The sequence below is a fragment of the Pongo abelii genome, chromosome 16 (assembly GCF_028885655.2).
Source record: "Pongo abelii isolate AG06213 chromosome 16, NHGRI_mPonAbe1-v2.0_pri, whole genome shotgun sequence".
Classification (NCBI taxonomy): Eukaryota; Metazoa; Chordata; class Mammalia; order Primates; family Hominidae; genus Pongo; species Pongo abelii.
In genome coordinates, this window is record NC_072001.2 from 93,897,411 (window position 1) to 93,924,751 (window position 27,341).

The following is a 27,341-nucleotide window of genomic DNA, read 5'->3' on the forward strand; positions in this document are numbered from 1 at the left end:
CAGGAGGAGGCTGGGCATGGTGGCTTACGCCTGTAATCCCAGCACTCTGGGAGGCTGAGGTGGGTGGATCACAAAGTCAGGAGTTTGAGACCAGCCTGACCAACATGGAGAAACTCCGTCTCTACTAAAAATACAAAATAAGCTGGGCGTGGTGGCACATGCCAGTAATCCCAACTAGTCGGGAGGCTGAGGCAGGAGAATTGCTTGAACACGGGAGGCAGAGGTTGCAGTGAGCCAAGATCGTGCCATTGCATTCCAGCCTGGGCAACAAGAGTAAAACTCCATCTCAAAAAAAAAAAAAGGAGGAACAGGGCCCACACAACAGACAAAGACAGTAAGAAAGGAATGATTTTATTGGTAACAGTGAAGAATGCAAATGTTACTTCTCAACCAAAAAAAAGGAGAGAGGCCCTTAGAAACTCCAGGGAAAAGATTATACAAGAGAGCAAGATCAAATATAAAACAAAGGAAGTTGTGGCCAGGCGCAGTGGCTCATGCCTGTAAACCCAGTACTTTGGGAGGCCAAAGTGGGTGGTTCACTTGAGGTCAGGAGTTCGAGACCAGCCTGGCCAACATGGCAAAACCTCATCTCTACAAAAAAATACAAGAATTAGCCGGAACTGATGGTGTGCGCCTGTAATCCCAGCTACGCAGGAGGCCGAGGCAGGAGAATCACTTGAATCTGGGAGGCGGAGGTTGCAGTGAGCTGAGATCGCACCACTGCACTCCAGCCTGGGCGACAGAGCAAGACTCCATCTCAAAAAAAAAAAAAAAAAGTTGTAACATGACTTTGAGGAATTGGTAAAATGTACAAAAAAGTAATCCATTTGACATGGATGTGGTAAACATGCTCCTTTTGGTTCCATAAGAGTCATGACATTGTTCCAATTAGGGAAGGAAAATTGTCATCATGTAAACAATGATGGAAATCAACATATAGACCTAAACATGGTTATGGGACAGAACAGGATGTAAATGTCAATATTGGTGATGTAAAAGCACAATCACTAAAAGTAAAAGAAGGCATACAGGGAAGGCTTGGGTACTAATAACATCTCACATTGTAGGAAGGGGTAGTGGTCAGAAGTTCTATCTAAAGTTAGAAACATAATTAGTACATGACCCAATAGTATCATATAACTAGCAAAATTCAGAGAAGAATAAAACAAAGTGGGGGTGGTATGAATGAGGTAAAGCCTCATCTTTCATAGTAAAGGGGCAAGGGCAATAGATAAATGTCAGGCTTTTGGACAGAAGGCAAGATTTCAGGTCCTTCTGTGTGTAGGTAACCACCTGAAGAGCTGAAAACAAAAACTGTTTAAAAAGTGATTCCCTTGGGGAAGGGAAGGATGAGTCAGGGGAATGTTACTTTTAATTATAAACCTTCTGTCTGGGTACAGTGGCCCATGTCTGTAATTCCAGCACTTTGGGAGGCCAAGACAGGCGGATTGCTTGAGCCCAGGAGTTCAAGATCAGCCTGAGCAACCTGGTGAAACCCTGTCTCTACCAAAAATACAAAAATTAGTCAGGCATGGTAGCACGCACCTGTAGTGCCAGCTACTCCAGAGGCTGATATGGGAGGATCACCTGCGCCCATGAGATTGAGGTGGCAGTGAGCTGTGATCCCGCCACTGCACCCCCAGCCTGGGCAACAGAGCAAGACCCTGACTCAAAAAAAAAAATTGTATTTCAGCCAGCTTTCTTAGTTGTCCTCAGCAGTAAGTTTGGTCCATGCCATTCAGCCTATCATTAGCAGAACGGTAGTTCTGTTTCTGTAATGTGGCCTTTCAGGGATACAAATTACTTAAAGAAATTTTTGAATAATTCAGGATATATGGCCAGAAGTCATTTGAAATTGACAATAATATAATTATTTGGAACTCTTTAAAACAGAGCTAAAGCTTTACATAATAACCATTAATTCTGATTTTTATAAATGTCACAAGGTCTCTTAAGTAGATTGTTACAATAAAATTGTGTTTATAATGAAGACATTAGCAGTCACAGCAGCTTGTGAATGAAACAAAGGATCCAGCCAACTGTGGCTCTCGGCTAGTAAGAGAAAGAGGGAAGTGTGTGTACATATTCCTGTCTTCATCTCTCCCCTTGAGCATCTTATAGGGTGTTGTGCTTTTCTTTTAGAATTTGAATAGGCTTCATTAGTGAGGGTGACAAAAAGAATAGACTTAAATACTTGGATTATAAACTAGTAGCAGTTTTGATAACCAGGGCCAGGGATCGTATTTATAAAACTGATTGTCAAAAATTGTTTGTAGCCAGGCTCAGTGGCTCATGCCTGTAATCCCAATAGTGTGAGAAGCCAGGAGGGGAGGATTGCTTGAGGCCAGGAGTTAGAGACCAGCCTGAGCAATATAGTGAGACCCTCGTCTCTACAAAAAAATTAAATATTATAAAATAATGTAAAGAGTGTCATTGGATTGTTTGCAACTCAATGGATAAATACCTGAGGGAATGGTTGGCCCATTCTCCATGATGTGCTTATTTCACACTGTGTGCCTGTATCAAAATATCTCATGTACTACACAAATATATACACCTACTATGTACCCACAAAAATTTAAAAATTAATAAATACTAGATGCACTTAAATATTTAAAATTTTTAAATTAGGTGGGTGTGATGGCCTGCACCTGTTATCTCAGCTAGTCAGGAGGCTGAGGCAGGAGTATCACTTGAGCCCAGGAGTTTGAGGCTGCAGTGAACCATGATTGCACCACTGCACTCCAACCTCCACAATAGAGTGAGACCCTGTCTCTAAAAAAAAAAAAAAAAATTTTAACTAGATAAGTAATGCACAGTTATCCTAATACATAGCACAGTGATAGGAAGCTATTATGGTTTATGTAAACTCTTTCTTTGATTTATTTGCTCCAATATAATTTTGCTGCTGTTTTTTGTCCATGTGTATTGTAAAAAGATAAGGAAATGTACATACAACCATAGAAATTTTAGCGTTCTACTCAAATACTCTCATTTTACAGAAATGAGTGTCTGTGCCAGGGATTTGTGATCTATTCCATCTGTCCAAACCTGTCCATAAATGACTTTTTAGCCTCTTCTATTTGAGGGTGATGATATACCTACATTTACTCATCTTACTTCCTCTATCTTCTTATCAGGGAGTAAGAGTGCAAAACTCCAGTCAGGTATATTTGGAAAAGGATCTGCTTATTCACGACACAATGCCGAAAGACTTTTTAAAAAGCTGATACTTGACAAGATTTTGGATGAAGACTTATATATCAATGCCAATGACCAGGCGATCGCTTATGTGATGCTCGGAGATAAAGCCCAAACTGTACTAAATGGCGCTTTAAAGGTATAGTATTTTTCATGTTTATTTTATTATCTCACAATGAGTGAACCAAAATATATTACAGTGAAGTATAGTGTCTTTGTCCAAGCTTATAGATACTGAATTTATATATACTGTTCTATATGAACATATTCTGTTATTCTTAAATTGGAAAGAGATCTTAAAATTCAACCCAAGTAATGTGACACCTGTCAAAAGTAATTTAATGGGTTATCAGGTCACTAAATCTTTATATATTCATTAAAGAAACATTTATCAAGAGGCTATTCTATGCTTGACACTGGAGATACAAAGATGGAAAATGCACAGCCCCTGTTCCCAGTGGGCTCACTATCTGCATGACAGAATAGAATTACCCCCAAAAAATGCAATTAAGCATTAAATAAAGCCCCTGTATGGGTACAAGTGCACATATACCCACTCCTATGATTTGTTTCTCTCTCATAAAGGTAGACTTTATGGAAACAGAAAATTCCAGCAGTGTGAAAAAACAAAAAGCGTTAGTAGCAAAAGTGTCTCAGAGGGAAGAGATGGTTAAAAAATGTCTTGGAGAACTTACAGAAGTCTGCAAATCTCTGGGGAAAGTTTTTGGTGTCCATTACTTCAATATTTTTAATACCGTCACTCTCAAGAAGCTTGCAGGTGGGTACGCATGTATCCTTTGTTACGTGGTACAGATTAATAGGCCGAAAGTTAACCTTGGTAGGGAACTCCTTAAGTGATAAATATATCTCAGTGGTTTATTTCTTTTTGGGGTTTGTTTTGAGACGGGGTCTCGCTGTGTCGCCCGGGCTGGAGTGCTGTGGCGTGATCATGACTCACTGCAGCCTCAACCTCCTGGGCTCAAGTGATCCTCCCACCTCAATTTCCCAAGTAGCTGGGACTACAGGTACATACCAGCATGCCCAGCTAATTTTTGTATTTTCGTAGAGACAGAGTTTCACCATGTTGCCCAGTCTGGTCTCGAACTCTTGGCTTCAAGCGATCCTCCCGCCTTAGCCTGCCAGAGTGCTGGGATTACAGATAGGCGTGAGCCACTGAGCCTGGCCTCAGTTGTTTTAATTATTTTTATTTAATCTCTGGATTAAAATCTCAGAGAAACAATTGAAACTTATTCTTTTTTTGTTTGTTTTTGAGATGGAGTTTCACTGTTATTGCCCAGGGTGGAGTGCAGTGGTGCGATCTCAGCTCATCACAACCTCCGCCTCCCAGGTTCAAGCGATTCTCCTGCCTCAGCCTCCCAAGTAGCTGGGATTACAGGCATGCGCCACCACGCCCGGCTAATTTTGTATTTTTAGTAGAGACAGGGTCTCAAACTCCCGACCTCAGGTGATCCACCCACCTCGGCCTCCCAAAGTGCTGGGATTACAGGCATGAGCTGCCATGTGCAGCCGAAACTTATTCTTTTTTTTTTTTTTTTAAGGACATCTAAAGACCATTGAATATTAAACTCATTCTTAAGATAAAATATGTTCTTTAACATATATATAGTACTTTGTTGTATATGGTATAATGGTACCCTATATATGTTATACATGGTATAATTTTAATTATAGCTCTGTGCCTATATGAAAAATACATATAATCAAAGTAAATGGTGGGTGCATGCCTGTAATCCCAGCTACTCGGGAGGTTGAGGCAGGAAAATAGCTTGAACCCAGGAGGCAGAAGTTGCAGATATTTGTGTATAACACAGCTAAACACCATAAGGCAGGCAAATAATCGGCACAAATAATGAAGTGATGTCTGGTTTTAGAAATTACAATGATCTGGCCGCACACGGTGGCTCACGCCTGTAATCCCAGCACTTTGGGAGGCCGAGGCAGGTGGATCATGAGGTCAGGAGTTCAAGACCAGCCTGCCCAAGATGGCAAAACCCGTCTCTACTAAAAATACAAAAAATCAGCCAGGCATGGTGGTGGGTGCCTGTAATCCCAACTACTTGGGAGACTGAGGCAGGAGAATCACTTGAACCCGGGAGGCAGGGTTTCACCATGTTCGCCAGGCTAGTCTCAAACTCCCGACCTCAGGTGATCCCCCCACCTCAGCCTCCCAAAGTGCTGGGATTACAGGCATGTGCCACCGCATCCGGCCGGATTATTGTAATTTCTAAAACCAGACATTACTTCATTATTTGTGCTGATTATTTGCCTGCTTTATAGTGTTTAGCTGTGTTATGTACAAATATCTGCAACCTCCGCCTCCTGGGTTCAAACGATTCTCCTGCCTCAACCTCCCGAGTAGCTGGGATTACAGGCATGCGCCCACCATTTACTTTGATTATATGTATTTTTCATATAGGCACAGAGCTGTGGATAATAAAAATCAATGTCCAAATCAGTAAAAAAAATTCTTTCAATAAAAGCACTGTGTCATAGTTTAATTAGCAGAATTTTTTCTTCCTTAATAGTCCATAAAATAACAGTATCTTAATAGAGTTGGCATCTTAGAGTCAGTGAAATATTGTAATGACCAATTGTAATATTGTAATGGGCTGGGCGCCGTGGCTCACGCCTGTAATCCCTGCACTTTGGGAGGCTGAGGTGGGCGGACTGCCTGAGGTCAGGAGTTCGAGACTAGCCTGGCCAACATGGTAAAACCCCGTCTCTACTACGAATACAAAAATTAGCCAGGCGTGGTGGCGGGTGCTTGTAATCCCAGCTACTTGGGAACCTGAGGCAGGAGAATTGGTTGAACCCAGGAGGTGGAGGTTGCAGTGAGCCAAGATCGCGCCACTGCCCTCCAGCCTGGGCGACAGAGCGAGACTCCCTCTCAAAAAAAAAAAAAAAATCTGCAATGAAGAGCTAGTTTCCTTATGAAGAGATTATGTTTTATGCCTCTTTGAATCTGGATCTAGCACACTGCTATGTCTTTAGTTAATAGATACTTTCTGGTCTGAGTTATTTCCATGGGCAGATAGCCCAACCCAGAATTTCAGTAGTAGAGTTCCTGGAAAACAACGTCTTCATATAGTTGACCAACTGGGCTGTATTACCTTCCATGTTCTTCTTCATAAAATCTCCTAATCATCACCTTCTCTCATCTTCATTCCCTCTCCTACCATAATCGGTCATTACAATATTTCACTGACTCTAAGATGCCAACTCTATTAAGATACTGTTACTTTATGGACTATTAAGGAAGAAAAAATTCTGCTAATTAAACTATGACACAGTGCTTTTATTGAAAGAATTGTTTTTTACTGATTTAGACATTGATTTTTATTATCCACAGCTCTGTGCCTGTATGAAAAATACATATAATCAAATTACCATAGGTACTTATAAAAGTTCACACTCAAAGCCTGACCTCTGAGTCACTTTTTAACTGAGTTGTCCATGTCTTTGTTTTTCCCTGTGTCATCACTAACATTCTCATTAGCCATAAGGCATTTCCAGAGTGTTCCACTATTTTCCCCAGGATTTAATGGAAACCTCTGTTATCAGTTCTGTTTTGAAGGTGGTGGTTTCCTGATGATACCAGAAGGTGTCAACAGAAGGTTGTACATCTCTCAGTAACAAAAATGTAATGCTGCCTCATCTACTTTGGGCATCTCCTTTCTTAGGTCATGTAAAGCACTTGGTTGTACTTGCGAGAAACTATGGAATTGTGGGCATGTGTACTCAGAGACAAATAATGCCTGCGTTTTTTTTGTTTTGCTTTGTTTTGTTTTTTTGGAGATAAGATCTTATTCTGTCGCCCAGGCTGGGTGCAGTGGTTGAACACAGCTCACTGTAGCCTAGACCTCCTGGGCTCAAGTGATCCTCCTACCCCAGCTTTCTGAGTAGCTGGAACTACAGGCATGTACCACCATGCTTGGCTGGCTTTTTAATTTTTTTGCAGAGACAGGGCCTCACTGTTACCCAGACTGGTCTCATACTCTTAGGCTGAAGCAATCCGCTCTGTCTCAGCCTCCCAAAGTATTGGGATTACAGGCATGAGCTACCGCGCTCAGCCAGATAGTGCTTTTCTTAATGCCAAATGTATTCCCTACTACTCTTTTTCAGAACTTTTCTGCATTCACAATCACTTTTTTAATGCTAATCACAGTATAGTCTTTTTGAAGACATGTCATGGCAGTTAGACTCAATACATGAGGTACAAACAGTGCAGTGACTTTGTTGACATGCTGACAGTACTAATAGCTATGACTAAGTTCTCACAAGCATGAGCAGTAACAACCGCAAGGCAGCTGCCATTTAGCCGTCAGCAGTTCTAAGACACATCCTGACCTCAGGAATGCTAAAGTGTGAAAAGGTGTGTGTCTTGGAATTGATGAAATTTGGTATTTTATGATATGTTATTCCTAGGCGATTAGTGTAGTTTCTTAACTGTCCTCCTTACCTCCAGCTGTGAATGTGATGTACATTTTAATCTTTCAAAAACTAGTAAAACTACAACAGCTTCCCAGATAAAGTATACATTTAATCAAGGGTCTACATTTCTTCCTGCCTCTCCTACTTTATCTTCCATTAAACCCCCTTCATAAACCTTCTGTTCTGTCCACAGTCTCTAGCTTTTCCTCTAAACATGGGAATGATGTGAAAATCACAGATGGGAAAGGATTTGAAATCCACTCATTGCTCAGCTCAAATACATGGGAATGATTACTCCTTCACTACCCAGAGCCAGTGCATCAGTCAGTGCTACAGAGCCAGCCTCCAAAACTCACCCAAACCTTGCTTCACTGTGTCTCCACTACTGCATTCCAGTTCACTCCATCCTCACTCGCTCCTGCAATGGCTTCCATCAGGCTCCCGGATTCTACTCTTTCCTTTACAGTCGAGTTCTTATACAGCAGCCAGGGTGACCTTTAAATGACAGGCTTGTCTAGCTGCAAGACTGATATGCGACCTCTATGCAGAGGACTCAGCTGGCTGCTTGTTGCCTCAACCCACAAGGGGAAAGAGTGGTGGAAGAAAAGTTTGTGCTGGAGGAAGTAACAATTTGGTTATGCCATCTAGGGTGGGGTGTACAAGTCTGGAGTGCAGAGAAGAGGCTGGAGCTGGAAATAGAAATGCAGCGTTCTCAGTAAAGAGAGGGCACACCAGTCTCAGCTAGATGAGTACTGGCCATAGGAACAGTGGGCAAAGCAGATCTGCTCCACTCCGCACACATGGCACAGGTCCCGCCCTCAGCTTCCTCCTGCCCTGGCTCTTGCCCTTGCTCTGCCCTGGCCTATGCCGCTGGAATTAGATGGTGGGTTCCTGCCCTCTGCGCCTGTCTGCTGCCTCTGAGGTGCTAACTTTGCCTTTTACAAAATTGGCCTGTGTTCCCAGTACCCTGCAGTTAGTTGGCACTTAGCAGACATGTGCTGAATGCGTGAATGAGCCTGAATTCAGTGGGTTTTCTATGGGTGATAATTTAAATTCCTAATTTTATGCCTTTGCACAGAATCTTTATCTTCTGATCCTGAGGTTTTGCTTCAAATTGATGGTGTTACTGAAGACAAACTGGAAAAATATGGTGCGGAAGTGATTTCAGTATTACAGAAATACTCTGAATGGACATCGCCAGGTTAGTATACAGCCATGTGTGTTCTCTAAAAGCCTGTTTAATGTGAAGCGATGCGTCTCACTGAATTAGAATGATGCAGTTTCCGGGTTGTGTGAATGCTTCCTACACCTCGTCACAATGACATCCAAGTCAGCCCCCAGTGGTGTGCCAGTCACCTCTGAGAGGACACTAGTGCTTATGCCCCCTGTGGGTGCCAGTTCTGAACTTACTCATAGGATACAAAAGGGGACTTTTGGGCCAGGGGTTGCTGGTTTCTGTAATGCAAGTGCTCAAGGAATCAGAGCCCTGGGTGCCAGTTCCAGATCTGCCACCATGTCATGCTGTGTGATCTTTGGCAGGCCACCAAACAGCCTCTTTGTGAATCAGGTCCCTCCACCAAGGAAGGAACATGTTATCTGACAAATATGTCTAAAGATAAAATTTAAGACTAGTGTTTAAATGTTTTGGAGAAATGAGCATGCAACTAGAATGTTATTATTGTTAGTCATTGACAGAACCTGCCTGAGTGCATCATTATCAGACGTTCCCGGAGTCACGTTAGGCCTGTCCTGTGGCACCTCTAATCATGAGCTTCATCATCATTGCAGCTTTAGAAATGATTGACCTGGGGGAAATGAGAACAACGAAGCATTTTGTTGTAGGCAATATTGAGAGCACAGAAGTCTTCTGCCCTCTGATAACATCACCATGTAATAGGACACAACAGACAAACCCGGTTCAGTGTTCTTCCTGCTTCCAGACAGGCAGTGTGGGGGTCTTCCCAAGGATGATGGAAATGATGAGCAGGATGAGATAGTTCAAGTTCTCTCTTTACCCAGTCGCTTTTTTTTTTTTTTTTTTTTTTTTGACAGTCTCACTCCAGGCTGGAGTTCAGTGGCACAATCTTGGCTCACTGTGCCTCCCAGGCTCAAGCAATTATCCTACCTCAGCCTCCCCAGTAGCTGAGACTACAGGCATGCACCACCACACCTGACTCATTTTTGTATTTTTTTGTAGAGATGGGGTTTCACTATGTTGGCCAGGCTGGTCTCGAACTTATGACCTCAAGTGATCCACCCGCCTCAGCCTCCTGAAGTGCTGGGGTTACAGGCATGAGCCACCACACCTGGTCAGGTTCTCATAAATTCTTCTATATGGTAATTAGTCCATTAAAAGCCTTGTTCCGAATACATTTTGACAGTGAGCCAGGCTTGGAGCAGCCATGGTAGAGTCCTGTGCTCTCCGTGCTGCTCCTGTAGGGTGGCCTGTAGGACAAGCCAGACCAGCCAGGAAATGGAGACTGGGTCCCTGTGTGACCTATCTATAGAGAGGTTTCATGCTTTTTGGATGCCTTGGGATGCAAATACTTATGGAAATTACCATCTTCTTTGCAAATGAGTGCTTTCATGCGGTCTCACCTCCCGCATAATATGTGACATGTTCAGCCATATTGTGCAAAGACAAGTTTTTTTGTCTGAAAAGAGTAAAATAGGGTCTAGAATTTTCTTATGCTTATTTACTAAGAAACTATTGTTCAAAGATGAGATACAGGACCGTTTGTTTCCCTTATATTGAGCTAATTTTTTCAGCACATTTAAAATAAGTAAAATTGCCTGCCATCTTTATAGCACTTGATACTTTTTGAATTGCCCACCAGCACTAACTGCCCAATCAACAACAGGAACACAGGCCATATGCGACAGTATGAGCTAAAGCTCATGTCTCTAGTTAACTTCAAGACTATCACAAATTTTTTAAATGAATTCTGATTCTCTTTTGTTAAAAATGAATTGCCATTGAACACTTTGGGGCTTTGTGAAGTGAAAAAAGGTTTGGTTCTTGCTGAATTGTTGAATCCATATGGCAGGGAAGCAGCTAGGTATCTGCCAAAATGGGCCCCTGCAGTGTGTCTCTTCATATACACTAAAAACACGTGGACCAGTGCAACATCACCTGTAAACATCTGCATTTTCCATTTGTAGCTGAAGACAGTTCCCCAGGGATAAGCCTGTCCAGCAGCAGAGGCCCCGGAAGAAGTGCCACTGAGGAGCTCGACGAGGAAATACCCGTATCTTCCCACTACTTTGCAAGTAAAACCAGAAATGAAAGGAAGAGGAAAAAGATGCCAGCCTCCCAAAGGTCTAAGAGGAGAAAAACTGCTTCCAGTGGTTCCAAGGCAAAGGGGTATGTTTTGTGATATCTTTTGAATATAGGGAACAAGGGAAGAAAGGACAAAAGTGCAACAGCTCTGCCTTGCTTTGAAGGATTTATTAAAATAAGCCATTATTAAATATTCCTAATGGAGTGACAGTTGTTAATGGAGTGACAATTAAGGTTTGATCCAAAACAAAAATATTTGCTTCAAGAAACAACAAAAAATATTTGCTTCAGATGTTTAAAACTTCTACTGACTAATAGTTATGACTAAAGTTTTCTTTTTTTTTTTTTTTTTAATTTGGGGACAAAGTCTGGCTCTGTTGCCCAGGCTAGAGTGCAGTGGCGCAATCTTGGCTCACTACAACCTCTGCCTCCTGTACTCAAGTGATCCTCCCACCTCAGCCTCCTGAGTAGCTGGGACTCCAGGTGTATACCATCACTCCTGGCTAATTTTTGTATTTTTTGTACAGATGGGGTTTCCCCATGTTGCCCAGGCTGGTCTCAAACTCCTGAGCTCAAGTGATCAGCCCACTTTGGTCTCCCCAAAGTGCTGGATTACAGATGTGAGCCACCGCACTCAGCCTGACTAGTGTTTCTTGTTTGCAAAGATGTCTTCCATGTTGATCTTCCCTTAGATATTTGTTTGCTTGTTTGGGATGATTGCTCTTCTTAAGAGACTTTTCCACCTAAAATGCTATAAATCATACACTAGCTGAATAAATAACAAAGGGTTTTGTGTCCTCCTGGCTTTTACGATTCTGTCAGTACTTGCTCCGCTGCTTTTATTGCTGCAAAATCCCATGTATCTCCACCTTGAGGCGCGTGCACACTCCCTGCCTTTCATTAACATCTGGGAGAATCGACCTCCCAGCCTTTGCAGGGGTAGCGAGAAGAAGCCACAACAGAGAAACCAAAAGTTCAGTCAAGCCAGGCCTCTTTAGGGGTTGCGTAAATGGCTTCTGTCTTCCCCTTCCCACGTTTTCCTGGGCCGCTCGTCTGGGACATGTCTGTTCTGGGCGCTTTCTGCACACCAGGGGAACAACAAAGATAGCATGGTCTGATCTGTGTGATGATCTTGGCAGTGTCCTTCTTTCTTCATAATTGCATTGTTTCTGACAGCCCCTTTTTGGTTTTCTGCCAGGGCACCCTCTGCCTTCTGGCTAGTAGGTTAGGCCTGGCAGGAGGGAGACCATTCCATCAGTCTTGAGAATGTGACCCCAAAGTAACTGTATATTGTAACAGAATTGCTTGCAGAAAAAAGAAACCAAAAAGAAGTCCACAGTCAACTTTTGCAGGCTGTTGTGTTTTCTTTTGCAGTTTTTCTACCTCTTGTCCTTCTGAGTAATAAAAAACAAAAACTGAGTGGGGAAAGAGAAAGGAAGGCAGACATTACCAAATTGTCATTTTCTTGTTAAGTTCATAAACAAAATCTTGTATGTGCTAATCCTCCTGCCAGAGTACCGAAATGAAAGGCATTAGAAAACCTTAGTTTAATTTTGTGGTTTTGAGTGCGCAAGTGATCAGTAAATGTTCTTCAGTGAGGACATTTTCTTATTTCCATCATTTATTCCTCCGCTTTGGGAAATACTCATTTCCTCAGTAACGCACACAGAGCCGGAGACCTTAAAAGGCATCTGGCTCAACACCCCGGGTTTTTGAAGAGGAAGCTGAGGCCTGGCCTGGGGAGGGCTTATCGGAGGCCAACCCTGCCTGGTCTCAGTTTCAAAGGTAGAAGCGGACACTGGCCTGCCCACACCTGCCCGGAGCACATTCACTTCTGCATGTTGCCTGTGGAGACTCCTAAAAAAACACGCATGGTCTCCCATCTCATTTTTATGTATTAGAACAAAGCCATATTGCTATTGGCTCCCTTATTTAATTTTCACAACTTTCGTTTGTAAGAGTGAAGCACTTTGCAGCATCACCTGGAACCTAATCTGATAAGAAGCAGTAAAGCTCACACTCATACCCATTTCCATGCTTGTTTTCAGTGAGCCTGGGTGTTTAAGATGGGATTTGTTGTTGTTGTTGTTGTTGTTGTTGTTACGGAGTTCCGCTCTTGTCACCCAGGCTGGAGTGCAGCGGCACCATCTCGGCTCACTGCAACCTCCGCCTCCCAGGTTCAAGCTATTCTCCTGCCTCAGCCTCCCAAGTAGCTGGGATTATGGGTGCACGCCACCACGCTGGGCTAATTTTTCTATTTTTAGATGGAGTTTCACCATGTTGGCCAGGTTGGTCTCAAACTCCTGACCCCAGGTGATCTACACACCTCGGCTCCCAAAGTGCTGGGATGACAGGCATGAGCCACTGTGCCCAGCCAAGATGGGATTCTTTTTTAAGCCCTACCAGCTAAAGCCAGTGCACTGTGTGACTTTGTGTTACCCTTGGAGCAGCCTCTTTTTGCTCCACTCTCTTTTCCACCGACCCAGTCCGCTCCCCGGATTGAGAGTCCCTGTGCAGTGAAAGAATAAATGTGGCTCTCTGCCAGCAACCTTACCTCCCCACCCTACCCTCAGAGTTTTATATCTTCAGAACAACACACAATGAACCAGTTGTGTTCTGGGCTCTCTGAGTGGGAGTAAATGGATGGCCCAGGTGAAATGGAGGCTGCTGTTGGCAGATTCATTCTGTAAATCAACATAAACAGCAGGTTTTCTCTCTGGGCTTAATTTCTCAGCAGGAAATCAGCATAGGGAAACTTCAGGCTGCATCTCTGCCAGTTTAGCAGATCTCTGCCAGTTCTGCAGTAAAATTGCCTTGGAGCCAGAGTTTAAGTCATGGAGCTCCACCAGAATGTCATTACCCACATGCCCCGTGGCCCTATACCTTCAATTCAGACGGGAGGCTACTTGTATGCCCTGGTGCCGTGGAATTAATGTGGGGCCTGACATCAGCCGGTTACAGAGCAGCAGGAAAGGCTTCTGCGGGTAATGCTGCCCACAGTCACCACTGTAAACATGCCGGCCCCATAGTTTTGTTTGTTTTTATTTCATTTAGGGGTGGGAAGGGAGCTGTTATCTTAAGGTCTGCAAGGAAAGTGAGATGCTGGAAGGACTTGGTAATCGGCTCTGGCGGCTTCTTCCTTGGCTTTAGAAGGCAGTGAGTGGGAGGGAGAGCTGGCAGATCTCTGGGTGTAGGCAGGTGAGCCAGGGAGCTGCTGGACACGGCCCTGACAGAGGGCCACATCCGCAGCCTTCCTGGGGCTTCCTGGGGCTAGCCAGGAAGACGCCCAGCTTTGCCACTCCTGGCCACCCAGCTCCACCCCACACGTGCTTACCCCACCCCACACGTGCTTACCCCACAGCTGCCTTGCTCTGGACTGTACAAGTCCAGTCATTCCGGGGTGCCTGTCAGCAGGGAGCTGGGGCCTTACAGCAAGGTGTTTCACTTCTTTTATTTGGTCAGAATAGATGAGGACATGTGGACCTCAGCTCCTCTTGTAGGCTCTGGTTGTAGGCTGCCGAAGGTGTGGGTGGAGAGAGGGGCGGTGGGTTGGTCACCAGTCAGAAAATTAAGAAACAGTCCTTTACATTTCAGAAAGACAAATCCAGAACAAATTTATATGAAGGGCAGCGGTCCTTTATGCCATAAGTAGTAAAGGAAACTTACCTTACCTAGGGGGTTCGCAGGCAGAAAATGCACGAGGACACATTAGGCCCAGGGAAGCGGTATTGTAGCTCTGTGCAGGTTGAGAGGAAGAAGGTCATTCATTTTTGGTTTCATATAACATTTTGATTTTTTCTTTGTCACATTTCAGGGGGTCTGCCACATGTAGAAAGATATCTTCCAAAATGAAATCCTCCAGCATCATTGGATCCAGTTCAGCCTCACATACTTCTCAAGCGACATCAGGAGCCAATAGCAAATTAGGGATTATGGCTCCACCAAAGCCTATAAATAGACCGTTTCTTAAGCCTTCGTATGCATTCTCATAACAACCGAATCTCAATGTACATAGACCCTCTTTCTTGTTTGTCAGCATCTGACCATCTGTGACTATAAAGCTGTTATTCTTGTTATACCATTTGAAATTTTTACTCGTCTCTATTAATATTTAAATAAATGCTGGGGGGTGATAGTTCTTCTTTTTAAAATAAACATTTTCTTTGGAATAAGCATGTTTTGCTGCCGCTGCAAGCATTGTGGCCGTTATTTCTCAGAACGTCTGAGGCAGCAGCTGAATCATCTCAGTGCAAGAGATTCTGAGCATAACACGAAACCCAGAAGCCAAAGGAAGAGCCACGCGTGGGCCCTTGTGAAACTAAAGCTTTTCGTGTAAGACAACACAAACAAAATTAAAAGACAAATGACGGGGAAAAGAGGAGAAAATACATTACAAAGGATTAGTATCCATCATACCAAATACCTGTGAACCAGTCAGAAACATCCCAGGGGACAGGTGGACCAAGGATGTGAACGGGCTAGTCACAGAAGAAAAAATACACATGCTCATGGCCAGGCGCTGTGGCTCACGCCTGTGATCCCAGCACTTTGGGAGGCCAAGGCAGGTGGATCACGAGGTCAGGAGTTTGAGACCAGCCTGACCAACATGGTGAAACCCTGTCTCTACTAAAAATACAAAAATTAGCCAGGTGTGGTGTCCAGGCACGCCTGTAGTCCCAGCTACTCAGGAGGCTGAGGCAAGAGAATCGCTTGAACCCAGGAGGCGGAGGTTGCAGTGAGCCAAGATCATGCCACTGCACTCCAGCCTGGGTGACAGAGCGAGACTCTGTCTCAAAAAATATATATATATATACATGCTCTGCAAATATGTGAAAATGGTCAATCTCCATGAATAAAACTATGATAAAACCATGTGAGACCATTCTTTTGCCTACAAATTATCAACACTGGATAATATCCCAGTATTTGGGGTCAGTGAGAAAGATTGGCAGATTGTTTGGGTGGGCATGTGTGGCAGTTGCTGTAGTCCTTTGGTATTGTGGTGGCCTCATTTTTCAGGATGCTCCATAATGGGCCAGTTGGCCCCAGCATCTTAGGTAGGATTTTGGCCTCTCTTGCCTGAACTCCAGTGGCCCCATTTTTGGAGACATGGGTTTCTCAGCTGTAGGTCACCTTTGGGTGCCATGCAGCGAGAAAGTGGCATAAGACACAAAACACACACCTTGGCCTGCCCTTTGTGTGGTGTTACCTGTGACCTTACTCAGGAGGGTGTAGCTGGGAAGACCCTGCCCGTGCCAAAGCCAAAGCTGTGAAGAGGGGATTGATTGGAAGCCGTGTGGCCTCCACCTGAGGACTCAGTCCTGAGAGGAACCCTGCACCCACCCTGAAGATCCACCCTTGTGGTAGCACACTGACTTCCTGCCTCCTCGGCTGCCTGTGAGCCCCAACTGCCGCCTGTGGGCTTTTGGCTCCACGTTTAATCGGGGGGGACTGGCCAGGCGAGTTTGCTGAGGGCTGAGTGCCGTTAGCACGGATGCGTTCCGGATCTGACATTTTCAGAGGCCATCCTTCTGGCCAGAAGAACCTTCTCTGGTGATGAGAAGTGGAAAGGAGACAAAGTAGCCAGAAGTTGAGACCCCTGGGGTAATGTCCCCAGCATGAGGCCACCTTGGAGAGTTGCTGATCCAGCCGGGCATCTGGCAGGAGGCATGTCCGTTCCACCTGCGGCAGCAGCTCTGGCCTTGGTGGTGGGGGTGGACTCCGGCACAGACAGGTCACTGCTGGGCTCTGACCTCATCCACTCGTTCCTTCTGGAGATGGAGCTTATCCCTCAGGGTCGCAGGCTGTGCCTCCAGGGGCTCCCAGGGCTGTGGGGGAACAGATGAAAATAACGTGCGTGGGGCCTGAAGGTGGAGAGCAGAGGCCGTGTGGGGCCCACACTACCTACAGCCCTTCCCCGTGTCCTGGGAAGATGACAGGGTGACTCGCCCCTGCCTCCCAGCAAGGAACCTGAGGCCTAGAGACCTCTGATTTGCCTAAGCTCAAATGACCACAAGTGGCAGAGCCAGGCCCCACACCCAACTCTTGAAAACATTCTAGGTTGAAACAGGCTCTGCTCAGTTTCTCAGGACCCGGGAGCAGGCACAGAAAATGCAAGTGGCCTCCTTCCTCCAGCTCATCTTCCAGTCCTCTCAGACCCCCAGGGAAGCTCTGCATTCGCCCAGCGCAACCCCAGGAGGGCAGGAGCAGGCAAACTTTCCCTGAACCGATGCCAAGGCTTTGAAGCCAAAGACGGGTCCATGGTGACGGCAAAGCTGCTCTGGGCTGGGCCCTGCTGGTGGCCCTCCATGGGCACAAATCGCCACCACCTGGGATAGGAGAGGGCACAAGTCCACCAAGGAGTACCAGCCTGGGACCCATCACGGGCCCATCCTCCCCTAGGTACAGGAAGGCCTGACTCTCCCACACTCACTTGTCACCCTTCTGGAGGGCACAGGCAGGACTGGAATCTGGCTCTGTAGCTGCACATATGCCCTGCTGAGGCCCTCACACTACAGAACGCTGGCAGGCAGGCCCTTGCTCACCTCCAGGGACAGAGAACCCACCACTCTCAGAGGAAAAGAACAAGCACGGAGAGCCCCTCACCCCACCGGCTCCGTGCCAAGGGCTGTTTCGGGAACTCAGGTAATTCACTTCTTCCATCCCTCCCGCCGCCCTGGGAGGCAGGCACATGATGTTGGCCTTTTTTATGCAGAAACCGGAATTCAGAGAGGTTATGTAACTTGCCCAAATCCACGCAGCTAGGAAGTGGTAGTAAGTAGGGTAACACACATCTCGATTTGCCCTGAAGAGTCCCAGTTTACATCCGTTGTCCTGGTGTGATAATTAACACAGCTCATTTTCATTCTCAAAAGTGCTCCAGTTCAGACAACAAGTTCAGTGGCATCAAGAATCTGAGCTCTTTCCCTGAACTATCCAACCTCTTCTCCCAACCCCACTTTCCACCCAGAGCCTCAGTGGCCACCTGCTGTCACCTGTTGGAAACTCCCGGCCTCTGCTGCAGGCTCCAGGGACAGAGGCTGCAGAATTATCAGCCAGCATCGCTGAGCTGTGGCTTTTCTCCAGAAGAGGAGGCGGAGGCTGTGGTCCAGGCCTTCTCACTCTTCTTGAGAAACTGCTGCTTCTCCCACTCCTGCAGCCGTCTGGAACTGCTCTGAGGCCCCGAGGCCCACCCTGTCCTTTGGAGGCTCCCAGAGTCCCAGCCCAGCTCTTTCTCTGGCTCGGAGCTGCTGCCTGGGTGGGGAGCAGCAGGCAGCAGCTGTCAACCTCCTCCAGCCTGGGACCCACCGCTGGCAGAGACAATGGCCGATGGGTCTTCTGTGGCAGCTGGGGCAGAATCCCCAGGGGCTCCAGCAGCCACTTCTCCCTCCGTGCAGCTGCCATAGCCCCGTGTGGCCTCAAAGCCAGGGCTCAGAGAAGCCAGCTGGTGGGGTGCACCCAGGGGACTCAAGCCTGGCCCAGACCCTGCTAGGTGCTCCAGTTCATGAGTGCAGCAACCACTAGGAGGCAGGGGCTTGACTCTGCAGCTGTGCAGGGCACACCCAGGACTTCGGGGACAAGGCCCTCGGCCTGCAGAAGGCTCCTGCTTTCCAAAACGCACTCACTCTGCTGTTCCTCCTACCCGGGAAAGGCTCCTCGGCTGGCCCACGCTCCCTGTTGGCAGGAGACGAAGGAGGAAGTGAGAAAACCCTCCCTGGTTGGGGTGGGCTGTGTACCCTGCCCCACAGGGTCACCACTGGGAAGGACAGGACAAGAAGGTACACAGAAGCCAGAAGTAGAGTCCAGAAAGCCCCAGCCATGCCGAGGTGTCCCCGAACAGGCCAGAGGCTGGTCCCTGTAGCTAGCCAAGGTGAAGGTTGAGGTTTTGGCATCATCGCAGCTCAACTGTGTGGTTCCACGGCCCCACAGAGGGTTCGGTGACCCCTGGGAAGGTGCCGAGATGGCACTCTGATGGTCTCTAGGCTCAGGTCTATTCAGGATGTGGGAGTTCACCCCAGAAAGCCTGTCTGTCCCCATGGGTCCCACACACAGGGCCTGTAACACACACAGGCCACAGGCGTCTGCCTGTCCTGGCCCCATCTACTCAGTCCCTGCCAGGAGCCACAAGGCCCCATGAAGGTCAGGCCCTGGCACTATGCCTGGGCCAGGAGTGGAGCAGAGAGCTCAGGTCCCTGCTTCCTGTAGGGAAGACTCTCCTCAGTAGGATAGAACCTGGAGCAGGAACCCTTGGGGTGGGAGGTGGCAATGGTGCCCCGGGAACTGCTGACGCGGAGTAAGGGTCTGAAGAGCCACCACTACCAGACCTGAAACCCCCGCCTGGAAGGAAGGACATCAGAGACACTGAGGGACACCGGGACTTCTGCCCAGAGCCCTGTTCGGGCTCAGAAAGGGGTGGCCCCCTGCGCTGTGGCTCCCACCGCTGTGGGAGCATTGAGATGCTGTGACGGGGAGGCAGTTAACACTGCTAACCCCAAAGATGAACTCAGCAGTCAGCACCAGGGAGATTGGCGGTCAGCCCACGCCAGCCCCACCACAGACACCCGCCTGCATGGCTGGATGTGCATATGAGGACAGAGACCCGTGCGGCCACTGTCGCCACCAGGTCCCTTGCACCCAATGAGAGCCAGTCTGGAGTGGGCGGGACCTGGCCCCTTCCTCAGCCATGGAGTGCCCTTGGCAAGTTCTGTGGCCTCTCAGAGTCCCAGTGTCTCATCTGCACCATAAACGTGCCACTTGGTCCTGGCCTCCGGGGCTGCTGTGGCATCCTTTTGGTCAGATATTCCACAAACATTTCTTGACCAGAGCAGAGCTCCAGGCATGGTTCAGCCTTCAACCAGGGCACACGCAGGGAGGGAAACGCCCCGGGGGGAGGGGAGAGCAGTGTTGGAGTATGTGGGGTGGGGGTGAAGACCCCAGGGCACCTGGGCCAGCAGGAGTTGGGGAGGGTGCCCAGGAGGCTGAAACGGCCAAGTGACCTCCAGGCTGACCATCCCAGTGTGCAGCCACCCCCGCTGAAGCCACCCTGTGCTCCTTTGTGGTCCCTCCTCACCTAGGAAGAGCAGAAAGGACACAGCGCCCACCTGCAGGACCCCCTTCTTGGGCAGAAAGCGCCCTGTGCCAGCCTGGCCACCGCCTCACTGTGAGGACATGTGCACTCTGGGCTGGGCCACCTGCCTGTATGAGCTCCAGCCCAGCGAGCGGCACAATGGGGATGACCCCAGCACACCTGCCAGGACCCCCGCCCCACAGAGCCTGCCACTCCCTCCACAGGCCTCAGCTTAGGGTCTGCACCTTTGCCCCAGATCGGGGTTCCAGCCCCAGGGACTTGGCACACAGCAGGTGCCTAAAACAGCTTGTTGGATGGACAGATGAGCGGATGGGTGGGTGGGTGAGTGGGTGAAGGGGCGCTGTGAAGACATCTGTTTCACTGCCTTCTCATGGGAGGATAAGACAGAAGGAGGAGACGGGGCCTCAGGCCAGCAGGGCCTTAAAATCCTGCAGCCCCATGGCCAGCACCAGGCCAGTGGGGACGGTGCCCCAGGTCACCGAAGGCTCTCTTGTTACTTCTGCTGGCTTCATCTGGACAATTAGAAACTGCTTTCCAGCTGGCTGCAGTTTTCACTTAGATTTTCTTCTTCTTTTTTTTTTTTTTTGAGACAGAGTCTCACTCTGTCACTCAGGCCAGAATGCAGTGGCATGGTGGCGTGTTCTTGACTCACTGCAACCTCCGTCTCCTGGGTTCAAGCGATTCTCCTGCCGAGTAGCTGGGATTACAGGCGTGCACCACCACATCTGGCTAATTTTTGTGTTTTTAGTAGAGGCAGGGTTTCACCATGGGGGCCAGGCTGGTCTCACACTCCTGACCTCAGGTAATCTGCCCGCCTCAGCCTCCCAAAGTGCTGGGATTACAGACGGGAGTCACCATGCCCAGCATAGGTTTTCTTTTCCTTTCTGTTTTTTATTTTTGTTGCTGTTGTTGTTGTTGTTTGAGACAGAGTCTTGCTCTGTTGCCCAGGCTGGAATGCAATGGCGCGATCCCGGCTCACTGCAACCTCTGCCTCCTGGGTTCAAGCAATTCTCCTGCCTCAGCCTCCTGAGTAGCTGGGATTACAGGCACCCGCCACCACACCCAGCTAATTTTTTGTATTTTTAGTAGAGAAGGGTTTTCACCATGTTGGCCAGGCTGGTCTTGAACTCCTGACCTCAGGTGATCCACCCGCCTGGGCCTCCCAAAGTGCTGGGATTACAGGCGTGAGCCACCGTGCCTGGCCTAGGTTTTCTTTTGCTTGTATACTAATGTTTTTGGCCGGTTGGCACCTTGTTTGTGCTGAAATAGCAAGCCAGTTTCCTCACTTTGGAGCTGCATTGTCTATCATGTGAAGATGTTCATAACCACCAGTGTCTGCTTCTAGCTCTCTTTCCTATCCTTTGCTTCTGGAGTTTACTTGTGTGTGAAGAAGGCTTTTGTGGGGATCAAGGTACATGGAGCAGTTGGGAGGTGAAAGTTTGTCACTGGGTCCTACCTGTGCAGAACTTCAGTCCCAGCCGAGAAAGCAAGGGCCAGGGCAGTAGTTCTCAAACTTGTGTTAGCCTCAGTCACCTGGAGGGCTGGTTGTGGCATGGCTTCCGATGCAGCACGTCTGGGGTGCGCCCCAAGGGTGTGCATTTCCACCGGGCCTCCTGGTGGTCTCGATGCTGCCAGCCCCAGGTGAATACAAACCACAGCTGCTGGGAATTTTAGCATTGAGGTCTTGGGCAAAGCATTCTCTTCTCCTTTATTTTTGGTTTCCCATCTGCAAAAGTGAGGGAGTAGGGTGCAGTGGCTCACACCTGTAATCTCAGCACTTTGGGAAGCCAAGGTTGGAGGATCACCTGAGCCTAGGAGTCTGACACCAGGCTGGGCAACATAGCAAGACCCCCGTCTCCACAAAAAAATTTAAAAATTAGCCCAGTTGGTGATGTACACCTATAGTCCTAGCTACTCAGGAGGCTGAGGCAGGAGATCTCTTGAGCCTAGGGAAGTTGAGGCTGCTGTGAGCCGTAAGCCATGACCATACCACTGCACGCCAGCCTGGGCAACAGAGTGAGACCCTGTCTCAAAAAAAAAAGTGAGGGCATTAGACTTCGTGACAGCTGTCACCTCCATCCTCAAGTTGGACAAGCCTGTTGGGGTGGGCTGGGGATCCGTGGGAGGGAGGGTGTCTGAGAATGTGGAAGTGGAACAGCCTTGCACGGGAGCCGTTTTCAGGAAAGGGACTCATGACAAAGCCAGGGTTCTAAGCCCCTTCCAACACCAAAGGGCCTCTTAGAGAGAGACTCAGAACTTAAAGGGAGACTCGGCAACCAGGAAGCAAGAAGCAAAAGCACCACTCCCAGCAGGCATTTTGCAGTGTATGAGAGCAAAGGAAACCTCCTTTAAAACTCTGGAAACAAGCATAAACTGATATTTCCCAAGCCCTGCCAGCCTGGGAGTCAAATGAGGTCATGTTACCACCCAAATCTGCCTGAGAACAGAGTCCTGTCTCCCTGCTGGGCCAGGCAAATGCCACTTCAAGATACAGTCTGTTGAGAACCCCTAGACTGGGACCTTAGGCTGCAACGTGTGATAAAGGCTTTCTAGAAAAATGCAGTTGCAGGGTTTGTCTAGAGCCCGCTCTTCTTGCCTGGTCCCCAGCAGGATCCAATGGCCTGAGCGGGGAACACTCAAGTCCCAGAACAGGATTGGGGACAGCCTCACCTACCAATCTACCAATTTCCTTTCTATTCTTTTTTTTTTTTTTTTTTTTTTGGAGACAGGCTCTCGCTCTGTTACCCAGGCTGGAGTGCAATGGCGCGATCTTGGCTCACTGCAACCTCTGCCTCCTGGGTTCAAGTGATTCGTGTACCTCAGCCTCCCAAGTAGCTGGGACTACAGGTGCCAGCCACCACGCCCAGCTAATTTTTGTATTTTTAGTAGCAACAGAGTTTCACCATGTTGGCCAGGCTGGTCTTGAACTCCTCACCTCAGGTGATCTGCCCACCTCAGCGTCCCAAAGTGCTGGGATTACAAGCATGAGCCACCATGCCAGGGCTACAATTTCTTAGACTATTGAATGGCCCTAGAGTCAGATTGCTTGGGGTCAAAGGCCACTTTTACCACCTGCTGTGTGACCTTCAGCCCTTGAGCAAGTTATTTAACTTCTCTGTGCCTCAGGGAGCTCATAACAGCACTATACTGTGGGGTCGTGCCAGATCTGTCCCATAGACCCTGGCCAATGGATGAAATGAGTACTCAGACACAGGTATGCAGTGTAAGAGCAGGTAGGTGACTGCCTGGCTCTAGTGGCCAGAGAGCAGCCCCAAGAAGCTGGAGCTGCTTGCTTTTATTCACTGCAGGCACAATGCGGAAAACCTGGAGCCGACACGACCTGCAGGTAATTAACAATTATTGTGGCCGGGCACAGTGGCTCACGCCTCTAATCCCAGCACTTTGGGAGGTTGAGGCAGGTGGATCATGAGGTCAGGAGTTGAAGACCCGCCTGGCCAAGATGGTGAAACTCCGTCTCTACCCAAAATACAAAAATTAGCTGGGAGTGGTGGCACGCGCCTATAATCCCAGCTACTCAGGAGGCTGAGGCAGGAGAATTGCTTGAATCCTGGTGGGGCAGAGGTTGCAGTGAGCTGAGATAGTGATACTGCACTTAAGCCTAGGTGACAGAGTGAGACTCCATCTCAAAAAAAAAAAGTATTGTTCCCCTTTCAGGGAACCTCACACGCGCATGATCAAAGGTCACTTCCTGGTCAACATAAATAAACAAGCCTTTTAAGATAAATTCCCCCACACTCCCTTGTACCTACTCCTTGCCCTCTGCCTCAGGGTTATAGAACAGCTGCCTTCAGTTATTCTCCCCCAGGGCTCTGTAAAACCTTCTGACTTTTCAGAAGGTTTGCATCCTTTCCCTATAGTTTTTCCCACCACTCTGACAGATCCCCCACAGGGTCGACTGGGGGATTATGAAGACTAACAGGATAATGCCTGCTCAGCCCATAACGGAGTGTTTGGCTCTCAGTGAAGGTTATTGTACCATAATATGTAGACACTGTATGTACTCATTATTTGCCACATATATTTGTGCAGAAGTTGATTGGTGAATAAACAGGACATCGTTTTCACTCAGTGGGTCTCAGCCATTCTCAACCTAATCCTTTTATGGAATCAGTCTCAAAAAAAGAAGCCTCCTTCAGGCATGGCTACACCCAGCTATCCAACCATAATGTAAGCATCCAGGTTTTGGAGGTCTGGAAATTGGCAAAACAGGTAGACAACACCCCATAACATAGGTCTCAATCCAGGCTCTAGGAACCCCGGAAAATCCTGAAATAGATGTCAGAGGGTATCTAAACCCCTCAAGTGCATGTATTATTCTTGTGTGTCTCTGCAGATTTCTGGGAAAGAGACCACCATTTTTCTCAGGTTGTCAAAGGAGCCAGCAACCCCCGAAAGTTGTAAGATTCTGCCTCAGGGAAGATGATGCAGGCCTCAGCAGGTGCCCTCAACAGCACAGACACTCGCAGGGACACTCTGGGCACCCTCAGGCACCAAAGCAGTGGGGCAAAGATGAGAGTGGCTCACTCCACATCTCCTTTGCTGAGAGCCAAGCCCTCTCCAAAGCCAGGAGAAAGCAACAAAATCAGAGGGCAGTGCACACTCTGAAGTATGAAACCCTGGCGAGGAAGCATCATTACAATTAGCCGTGATGACAGGCTGCCTATGATCTTAGGACACACAGTGGTTCTGCGTCATCACAAACAGCAAGGGGTTCAGGAGGCAGCCTGTCGGCAGGGGACAGGACATGGTGAGAGGTTGACAGTGTGCTGGCAGCCCTCGCAGCCCTCGCTCGCTCTCGGTGCCTCCTTGGCCTTGGCGCCCACTCTGGCCACGCTTGAGGAGCCCTTCAGCCCGCCACTGCACTGTGGGAGCCCCTTTCTGGGCTGGCCAAGGCCGGAGCCGGCTCCCTCAGCTTCCCGGGACGTGTGGAGGGAGAAGCGCGGGCGACAACCGGGTCTGCGCGCGGCACTTGCGGGCCAGCGCGAGTTCCGGGTGGGCGTGGGCTCGGCGGCCCGGGCCGGCCCGCAAGCCCTGGGCAGTGAGGGACTTAGCACCTGGGCCAGCAGCTGCTGTGCTTGATTTCTCCCCGAGCCTTAGCTGCCTCCCCTCGGGGCAGGGCTTGGGACCTGCGGCCCGCCATGCCTGAGCCTCCTCCCCAAGGCTGTGGGCTCCTGCACGGCCCAAGCCTCCCCGACGAGTGCCACTCCCTGCTCCACGGCGCCCAGTCCCATCGACTGCCCAAGGGCTGAGGAGTGTGGGTGCACAGCGCAGGACTGGCAGGCAGCTCCACCTGCGGCCCCGGTGCAGGATTCCCTGGGTGAAACCAGCTGGGCTCCTGAGTCTGGTGGGGACTTGGAGAATCTTTATGTCTAGCTAAGGGATTGTAAATGCACCAATCAGCACTCTGTATCTAGCTCAAGATTTGTAAACACACCAATCAGCACCCTGTGTCTAGCTCAGGGTTTGTGAATGCACGAATCGGCACTCTGTATCTAGTTAATCTGGTGGGGACTTGGAGAATCTTTATGTCTAGCCAAGGGATTGTGAATGCACCAATCAGCACTCTGTATCTAGCTCAAGGTTTGTAAATGCACCAACCAGCACTCTGTATCTAGCTCAGGGTTTGCAAATACACCAATCAACACTCTGTATCTAGCTAATCTAGTAGGGAGGGGGAGAACTTTTGTGTCTAGCTCAGGGATTGTAAATGCACCAATCAGCACCCTGTCAAAAAGGACCAATCAGCTCTCTGTAAAACAGGCCAATCGGCTCTCTGTAAAATGGACCAATCAGCAGGATGTGGGTGGGGCCAGTAAGAATAAAAGCAGGCTGCCCAAAGCAGCAGTGGCAACTTGCTGTGGTCTTTTTCAGGGCTGTAGGAGGTCTGTTGTTTTGCTGATTGTGATAAAGCTTGCTGTTGCTCAGTCTTTGCATCAACACTGCTTTTATGAGCTGTAGCACTTACCGTGAAAGTCTGTAGCTTCACTCCTAAAGCCAGTGAGAGCAAGAACCCACCGGAAGGAAGGAATAACTCCAGATGCGCGCTGCCTTAACAGGTGTAATACCGCGAAAGTCTGTAGCTTCACTCTTGAGCCAGCGAGACCACGAACCTACCAGAAGGAAGAAACTCCAAACACATCCGAACGTCAGAAGGAACAAACTCTGGCCACGCCGTCTTTAAGAACTGTAGCACTCACCGCAGCACTCACCGCGAGGGTCCGTGGCTTCATTCTTGAGGTCGGTGAGACCAAGAACCCAATTCCAAACACAATGGGATCTGCATGCAGTCCATGGGGTAGTTCAGACCAAACGGCCAGGTGTGGCACCACAGGTGCTCCGAGCACTTGGTCTCTCTGAGCTTCTCTCTCTCACCTGGGAAGTGGGATTCTAGGGAAGATGGGTAGCGGTGACCTACCCCACTTTCCTCCACGGTTGCTGTGAAGAGCCTAGAAGCCATGGATGTGGGCGACGCATCAGAGGTCAACTTCAGAAGCAGCAGGCGCTGGGTAGCCACATTGACACCCCACACCAGCGCTTGCTCCTGGGTCCAAGGGGGTCGTGACAGTCCTTGCCACAGGGATGCAGAGTCTGCAATGTGCAAACGTGCTTCGTGCGCATTGGGAGCCTGGCAAGCTGTCACCCTTGTCATAATTCACGCTCCCTGCGGACACTTGGGGGCTGCTGTGGGCAACCCCCCACACCCCACTTTTGGTCAGGGCTATGCCAGCAGCTGGATAATAGAGGGGATGTTGGGGCCGGGTGGGAGGTGGGAAAGGAGAAGGGAAATTTAGCAAGGAAAGAGCAGAAACGTCCCAGAGAAATTAAATTGCAGTTTTGTAATGAACAGCGAGAGTCCTTTTTCCCATATCCTCACTGAAAAATTCCAATACAATCTTTGCCATCTTGTGTCATGGATCTATTTTGAGCTCCCTCGCGGTTCCTGAGCTCCTGTGCTTAGAGTGCCCCAGGCTCTGCCTTCCGGGTTCAAGTCATTATTTTTTTCTGGAGATGGAGTCTCACTCTGTGGTCCTAGGCTGGAGTGCAGTGGCATGATATCGGCTCACTGCAACCTCCGCCTCCGGAGTTAAAGTGGTTCTCCTGCCTCAGCTTCCCAAGTAGCTGGGATTACAGGTGCACGCCACCACGCCTAATTTTTGTATTTTTAGTAGAGGTGGGGTTTCACCGTGTTGTGCAGGCTGGTCTCAAACTCCTGGCCTCAAATGATCCACCCAACTAGGCCTCCCAAAGTGCTGGGATTACAGGTGTGTGAGCCACCGTGCCCGGCCCTGCGATTTTTGT

At 48.5% G+C, this 27,341-nt stretch overlaps 1 protein-coding gene across 4 annotated transcripts in view; it reads left to right on the forward strand.

The window, feature by feature from the left end:
- BLM (BLM RecQ like helicase) overlaps window positions 1–15,108 on the forward strand; it is a 101,236-nt gene extending 86,128 nt beyond the window's left edge. For all 4 annotated transcript variants that reach the window (XM_024232808.3, XM_054531879.2, XM_024232809.3 and 1 more), the window contains 5 exons: window positions 3,141–3,340; window positions 3,787–3,979; window positions 8,732–8,854; window positions 10,816–11,017; window positions 14,748–15,108. In XM_024232808.3, the coding sequence (XP_024088576.2) occupies window positions 3,141–3,340; window positions 3,787–3,979; window positions 8,732–8,854; window positions 10,816–11,017; window positions 14,748–14,925 (896 nt within the window). In that variant the 3' untranslated portion in view covers window positions 14,926–15,108. The remainder of the gene's footprint in view (window positions 1–3,140; window positions 3,341–3,786; window positions 3,980–8,731; window positions 8,855–10,815; window positions 11,018–14,747) is intronic.
- Window positions 15,109–27,341: the final 12,233 nt, after the last annotated feature.